The sequence below is a fragment of the Selaginella moellendorffii genome, unplaced genomic scaffold, assembly GCF_000143415.4.
Source record: "Selaginella moellendorffii unplaced genomic scaffold, v1.0 SELMOscaffold_21, whole genome shotgun sequence".
Classification (NCBI taxonomy): Eukaryota; Viridiplantae; Streptophyta; class Lycopodiopsida; order Selaginellales; family Selaginellaceae; genus Selaginella; species Selaginella moellendorffii.
Window position 1 is genome coordinate 1,240,809 of NW_003314282.1, and position 7,864 is coordinate 1,248,672.

The 7,864-nt window shown below is 37.3% G+C and overlaps 1 protein-coding gene and 2 long non-coding RNA genes across 8 annotated transcripts; 1 reads left to right on the forward strand and 2 right to left on the reverse strand.

The window, feature by feature from the left end:
- Positions 1 to 21: 21 nt before the first annotated feature.
- On the reverse strand, positions 22 to 1,001 carry LOC9637947 (basic leucine zipper 43). 6 transcript variants are annotated; one of them, XM_024678325.1, is made up of 4 exons: positions 980 to 1,001; positions 849 to 914; positions 765 to 785; positions 22 to 661 (listed from the first exon to the last, which is right to left on the reverse strand). In XM_024678325.1, the coding sequence occupies exons 1-4, from the start codon at positions 993 to 995 to the stop codon at positions 222 to 224; spliced, it is 543 nt and encodes a 180-aa protein (XP_024534093.1). In that variant the 5' UTR covers positions 996 to 1,001; the 3' UTR covers positions 22 to 221. The 6 variants fall into 6 exon arrangements, with proteins under 6 accessions (XP_024534093.1, XP_024534092.1, XP_024534090.1 ...); XM_024678324.1 differs by having other exon boundaries at positions 765 to 800; XM_024678322.1 differs by having other exon boundaries at positions 765 to 914.
- On the forward strand, positions 581 to 1,032 carry LOC112347439. Its single transcript, XR_002992766.1, has 3 exons — positions 581 to 664; positions 736 to 821; positions 876 to 1,032. It is a non-coding gene; the product is annotated as an uncharacterized LOC112347439 (long non-coding RNA).
- A 227-nt stretch (positions 1,033 to 1,259) lies between these two features.
- Positions 1,260 to 2,504, reverse strand: LOC112347434. Its single transcript, XR_002992760.1, has 4 exons — positions 2,445 to 2,504; positions 1,828 to 1,973; positions 1,725 to 1,753; positions 1,260 to 1,668 (listed from the first exon to the last, which is right to left on the reverse strand). It is a non-coding gene; the product is annotated as an uncharacterized LOC112347434 (long non-coding RNA).
- Positions 2,505 to 7,864: the final 5,360 nt, after the last annotated feature.

Here is a 7,864-nt window from a genome sequence, read left to right on the forward strand (position 1 = left end):
AGAGACACGGAGAAAAACAAAGAAAGCAAAAAACCCGGAGTACCCGGATAAGCTTGACATTACCTGAGAGAGAGAACTCGGTACAGACAGCAGTTCTAGGACCGACCACCTCAAGGAGCAAGGAGCAAAGGAAAGAAGCTTTTAGAGCACAACTCTATGGATCCGAGACCGACTAAAAGAGAGGTACCACCTGTAGAGAGCGAAGAAAGTTCAGTCTCTAATCACTCTCTGCTCGAAAGTTTTCTTTCTGAAATCCAAGCAGAAGCAGCAGCAGCAGCAGCAGCAGCAGCAGAAGCAGTAGCAGGAGAAGAAACAGCAGCAACAGGGGCAGCAGTGGTAGTGTTGATGCTGAGAGAAGAGGCAGCGAGGTCGAGATACTGGAGCCTGTAGCTTAAGTTGTGGGCATTCATTCTCAGCTCACGGTTGCGCAGCATCAACTCGCGATACTCGTTCACAGCCAGGCTTACCTTGTACCTGAGGAGCCCGTTTTGCTGGCGGAGATGCTCGAGAAGCTGCGTTGTCTCCTCAAGCTGGATTTGCTTCTTGAGGCGCGAGCGCTTGGCGGACTCGCGGTTGGATTGCATCCGCTTCTTTTTTCGCAGCTTCGTCAGATTCTCTTCCTCGTCGTCTTCGTCGCCAGCTTGGTCTTGGATCAGGAAGTCTGGTAAGGAAACAGAGTCTCTGTGAAGTTATGGCTTTGCATTTCGAGGTACTTACGTTGCTCCAAAGCTCCAGGAACTTTGGAAGGTTTGAGGAGAACTTACCTTCGACTTCTAGGTGAACTTCTGGCATGGTGACTCCTGAGAGATCATCGACCTGAGGTACAAAGACAAAACTTCGAATCTCACCTTTGAAATCACAGGCGATTCCTCCAGACGAGTCACTCGAGAACTCGAACATGGCGAGAAAGCTCTCTGCAAGAAGAAACCTCTGTTGAGATCTTCTCATTCGCTCAAGGAAATAGAAAAAAGAATGGAACCTGTAGTGTCAGTCATCCAGGAGAAATCCCTATGAGCACGTTTTCTCTCGTTTCCCTCTTTGTGCTCTTATACAACTAGCTTTTCTCCAAGATCCACGGCCGAGATCAATTGGACCAAAGATTTTTGTTTGCTACGACCACTGTCTAGTTGCAGTGAATTTGATTTGGTCGGGCCCCATTGTCAATAGATATCAAAAATTATTCGGCCCCACCCACGAGTTGGATAAGGCATAACTTTGAGCGCGGTTTTTTTCAAACGAAAAGCATATTCCCCATACACTCGGATTCCATGTCTCGAGTTTCCTGGCACGAAGATGATACTAAACAAAAACTTGAAAGCAACAATTCCTCCCCGTGATGCTGGATCCAACCTCATCACCACCAGTTTGTCGATCTTTCAAACTCATAGATCGCCTCCAGAAAACGAGAGTAGAACGTCAGTGCATGAACACTCGAAACTGAGACGTCTTTCTTGAGTTTCCTGGCGCAGGCATCTGTCGAATATGATCCTAATCGCTAGCTCGCGTAGAACACGCACCTCCTCTTAGCGATATGAAGCTCCGACGACGTTCTTGGACCGCCCCGAGGCACTGCTTTCGGTCAGCTTGTCGTCCATAAACTTGATATCAATACTAGCGGCAATCCATTCTTGAAGTTCACGTTACGTGTTCGGCCATTGTCATCTCGTCCTGCGGCCAGAAAGAAAACTCGTGAGATTCCAAAACTAGACAAATAATTCTCCAACCTTGAAGCTCGGCCCCGGTGGAGGAATCCCTGCTGTTGGAAGAAGTCCCAAACGTGAGATCAGTAAACAAAGAAATGAACCAGAACTAAAGGAAACCTCTCACCTTTGAGCTCAGCCAAAGCTCTGTGAAGTGTATATTAGAGAACGTAGTACTCCGCGTCTAGAAAAACTGGTGGAGGAACGAAGAATTCTAGCAGCCGGGGCGAAACCCAGAAAAAGCGCGAGCTCCTTCTCGGGAACGACGATCGCCTGCCAGTAAATCGGATCACTTTCCCATGTCCAAAAAAGTTTAAACAACACACAAAGAGGAAAACCGAAGTTCCACGAAAAAATCACACACAAACTTCCATGGTGAAAAGAATCACACACAGACAGGAAAAACCAAGTTCCAGCTCAGAACTAGACACGAAAAAAACTCACACACAAACAGGAAAAACCAAGTTCCAGCTCAGAACTAGACACGAAAAAGACTCACACACAAACAGGAAAAACCGAAGTTCCATGACGAAAAGAATCACACACAACCAGGAAAAATCCAAGTGCTAAACGAACTAGACACGAACACAAACAGGAAAACCGAGTTCCATGGCACTGCTAAGAACTAGAGACGAAAAAACTCTTACTCGTTCTACGCCCCTCTGGGGGACTGCTAAGAACTAGACACGAACACAAACAGGAAAAACTGACGTTCCATGGAACTCGAGACGAGAAAAATCTTACCGGAGGCCGAGGTCTCTCTAGGCGCTCGTTGTTTCCAGCCCTCTTGCATCGCTGGATTGACCTACATTGCCTCTATAGTTGCAAATTCGCCAAGGCCTTTGATTCTTGTGAATTTGATAATATGAATATATAAGTAAGAATAAGTAATTATTAATAAAAATATTAGATACAAAGTATTATTTGGAAATATTAACATATTTAGAACAGGAAAAAGTAAAAATGGAATTTTTAATACTAATTAGATATTACATGTAAATTAGTGTTTACTGGGATAAATTTATATTAAGATTTTATCAAACAAAAGTAAGAGAATATTGACTAAAAATAATCATTAATAATTTAGTTACACCCAGATCTAGTTAAGAAAATAATTACTAAGAAAATATTTTATAAAAATATATTATATACAAGTAAATTCAAATCTTATATTCTATAGTATTATGTACTAATAAAATATAGCTGTACTTAAAAAAAAGATTTTAAAATACTACTGCTTAATCAAATACTGCATATATTATCTTGATTTTTTGGTTTTGTTAAGCAAACTTTTAGGGGGAGTGGTAGTGAATATACCTAAAATATGCTTGTATATTCCAGGATATTTTACCATTTATTTGTTGTTATTTATTTAAATTAATCTTGTATTTATAATTTATAAACTTTCCTAAACACTTTCTTGTATTTTCTAGTTTATTCTACCATCTAATGGTTGATATTCAATAAGATTAATCTAGTGTTTATAAATTATAACTATATTTATAATTATAAATTTCCATTTGATCAATTTAATTAATAAACATGAGCTACATATAGATATATAATATATACTATTGCTTAATTTGTTTTTATTAATAATTGGAGCTTTGATCATGCTTACACACACATAAAACTATAGCAAATTCAAATTTAGTCAATTGATGCTAGTATCTTTAATATACCATCACCTAGTGTTAGGTTCCATATATTTCAATGATATCTAGACATAGACAAGTTATTATCAGGATGTCTCTGTATAAAGGACAAGTAAACATCTTCAAACTTACTGTAACTAAAACTTTTTATAACTAATTCTTTAAGCAAAAATCTTCACCAGCAATAGCACATTCCTAGAGCAAGAATTTACATGAATCCTGGTGGTAATCTCTTGGTATTCAACAAAATTTGCATTGTTCTTTGACTCCATGTTTGTAAGTTTTGCTCTGTTCCTTTATTCAGTGGCCCAAGGCCTTAAAACTTGGGTTCCACAATTGTCCTTTGGACATGTGGCATGTGGCATGTGGTATGTGACATGTGGCATATGGAGGGTTTAAGTTTTGCTTCATGGTTATCTTATGGTAAATCACCATAGGATAAAGGGTAAAAACCACATGCACTACATTAATAAAGTTTGTGTCAATTATCAATTGTTATAACATAATAGTTAGTGTAGAATAATCTAGAATATAATAAAAATGTTTAGGAAAGTTTATAAATTATTAACATATTTATAATTTATAAATACAAGATGAATCTAAATGAATAACAACCGTTAGATAGTAGAATAATTTAAATAATATCCAAACATATTTTAGGCATATCCACTACCTAAGATATTCAATAATATTAATCTTATATTTATAAATTATGAACATAAACTTCCATTTGATTAATTGGATTAATAAATATGAATAACACTATTATTAAGTAAACTAAGCGTTGTTGTATGAAACACACAGTAAATTATTTCTATAAAATATCTCTTTTAAACTTTGAAAAAAATTAAATTATCATTGGAAGTTTAGGCTTTCTTAAGATATATGTTTAAAATATTTTTAAACACACATAAATTGGTTTCATATCTATATAACATTGGTTGAACGCATTTATCATTAATATTTTATATGTTTTAAGTCGATTAAGTATGGAAAGCAATTTGTGATGGTAGTTTTGGTGGGGGGAGGTACACCTCCCAAGAAAGGAGATGTATCTAGGATGGGTGGCTTGGCAAAAAATCATGCAAGCCTGCAAGATATATATACAAAAAAATATATGTGCTTAAATTGTTATGACTTACAAAATAATATTATGAGCATAATATATTTTAATGTCTGCCACATATGTATAGCAAAATCTATGTCAATATTATATATATGAATTTTGTGTTAACTCCACATCAGATTTTTTGACACATTTGCAAGGTTTAAACTTTGGGTTAGGGCTTATGGATGTGATGGTTTTTATCATATAAGTTGGATTTTGAACATATTTTAGATATTATAGACTAAGTTTGCCATCATTACATTTTTTAGGCACTTTTCTTAGTGAAGGTAATAGAAAGTGCTTTCTATATTAAGCCCAAGTGCAACAAATTAACATGTCCTGTGATGCCAAAAATATATGTGTATGATTAAGAATATAAGAAATCAATGAAACTAACACTTTACTGTAGTTACAACAAGATACACTTGCAAAAAACCATTACACTCAACGCATCAAACATCCAAAGAAACCCTTGCAAAAGCTATTGAAACACCATACTTATATTAGTGTGCACTATGATTAAAATATACCTCAAAGCTGCGAAAAATGAGGTATAGCCATGTGGAATTGAAAGCAAATAGAAGACATGTCAAAGAGGAGAGAAATGATTATAATAAAAAGATCACAAATTTACACTCAATAACACACATAAAAAACAAAAACTCTCACTAGATTTACAGTGATATTATGCTGTATGTGGACATGATATTAGTCTTGCGTGGTAGTTTGAGGTGTCATACCCCATGTATATATGGATCCTATGACAAAAATATTATACACACAATCACATTTTAATTACTTATATAGCAAACAAAAACTGTTTGTGTGCATAATATTTTTGCATGTAACTCTAAAGAAAAGAAATAAATCCACACATATGTAAATTATAATGCTCCCACATGCAATCACACTTTTTTTTCTATAATTAAGGACACAATTTTTTGTTGTGTGTTGTTGTGAACTTAAATAATTGAAGAATATTTGAAATTAAAATATGTCAAAAATAAAAACATAAAACATAATTCATATTTTGTAATAATTCTGTTCAATATAAAGGCTTTATTTATGTAGCTCAGATCGTTAGATGGTAAATTCCTTGCTTGGCACTGAGATTGATGCCTGGCATCTCTAAATATAAAGAGCATGCATTTTGACCGGTGTTGACTATGGTTGACCATCAAGGTGATAGAAGCTCATCAATTCAAACAGGCTGAGTTTCATTGGTGCACAACTCCAAACACTCATCTCATGGTCTACACCAGGAGCTTTTCTTCCTTGGCATAATAGACCTTAACCACGTTGGGGTGCCTTGCTACTTTAGACCAGGACGATGAATAAACTAGACAAATTAAGACAGCTTGGACTTCATGAACTTGAAGCATGAGTACGATCTGTAGAGTGGATCATTATGGGAAACAACCAAAGCAATGACTGGCCCAACAGATTCATCCATCCTTCTTCTCAACTTTCAATATGTGTGCATGGTCAGCCTGTAAATCCCATTGAGGTAAAATAAAAGTGAAAGATAGCTACACCAAAAATGCCGCTCTTCCTCCAGGGATTCATGGGCAGTGATCACAGCGGGAAAAGACTTCGATGTCCTGCCCAGAGCTCGTCCTAAAGACATCAAGAGTGTTGAACTGAGATTTCCAAATCAAATATGGACCATCCTTTACTTTGGCTAAACAAAACTTAAAGTAATATGCCTGTTAATATTATATCCATGTCTTTTAAAGTAAGAAATATTTAGATGATAACAATCCCCTAGCATGCAACCACCATTCCTCTAGGATGCTGGCACTATCCTGGAACGATTTGACAAATCCAGGGGCCTGAAGGCATAAAATCCGATGCACAATCCCACCATGATCGCGATGAAGACCCCCATGTTGAACGCAATTGCCATCATCAGCGTCGTGGTCACATAAGCACCGTGCATCCCCACTGCCATCGGGGTCGCCAGCGAGCGTGCTTGGGGTAGTCTCTCTTCAAATCCTTGCCGGTGGTGGGTCCTGGCGTGGAATAGGCAGCGAGGATGTGGGCAATCCATTCGTGGATAACTCGCAATGAACATAGGCAGCGAGGATGTGGGCGGAAATGTTTTTGTTTTTCTTTCTCTCTTCTTTCACTCTTCTCGCAAGAGGGGTTACAGCTCTTCAGCTGCTAACATCACTATAGCAAAGCAAGACAGACATGACAAAAAACATTGCCCGATTCATCTATGGCACGACAATCCAATACCAAGCATCATTTTGATCCACCACCTGAAGATTTGCATGCTGTTGTTTCTTGACACCTGATTTTTCTTTTGACTTTTTGTGCTGATTCAGCTTGCGAGCTTTCAGCCGTTTTTCCAAAACCTATATAGACTAAAATGCAATAAATATTGACATGATTATTCAAAGCTGGTAGAAAAGGTTAGGTATAAGGAACAAACAACAATGTGTTTGTGAAGTAATAAACTCAACTATGCAAAAATTAAATATATTCTTAAGTTTTACAACATACTATTTCTCTTCAAAATCTAACTAAATTATAAAGTGTAATTTTACTTACTTACCATAAATATATACATAAATGCAGATGCTTATTTTATAATTTAATTATAATTAATAGAATATTAAATAGTAAAAGTATTATTAAAAAAAAGTTATTTTTTATAGTCTTATCTTCAGCTGATACACAAAATCTAGAATATTCTGAAAATAATTCAGGATGCTGGCACAGGCACAATCCTGAAAGGATTTGACGATTCCAGGGGCCTGAAGATGTAAAATCCAATGCACAATCCCACCATGATCGTAATGAAGACCCCCGTGTTGAACGACATTGCCATCATCATGAGCATGTAGCTTGTGGTCACATAGGCACCATGAATCGCCACTGCCAGCGGTATCGCCCAGCGAGCGTGCTTGGGGTAGTCTCTCTTTGGATCCTTGCCGGTGGTTGGTCCTGGCGTGGAATAGGCAGCAAGGATCATCCAGTGATTGTGGGCGATCCATTCGTGCATAACTCCAATCCATGCAATGAACATGAGCATGAACGCGTATTCGTGTGGATGCTCGGGCACACAGCCTGGGAAAAGGAACGTGAAATTTATCCCCCAGAAGAAGGTCATGCTTTTCCTTTCTCTTTCTCTCTCTTTCCTATTTTATAGCTAACCCTTTCTTGACAAGATTAGCCCAGCCTATTGTTAGTCTAACATTTTAGTCTATATAGGTTTTGGAAAAAAGGATTATTATTAACAAAGAATTTTGAGGCTGAAGAAAGCTATCAGCAAAAAGGTCAAACGCAAAAACAGGATGCTTTCTCCGCGTTAAGCAACAGCATGCAAATCTTCAGGTGGTGGATCAAAATGATGCTTGATATTGGATTGTCGTCCCATAGAGGTGGTTGCTTTG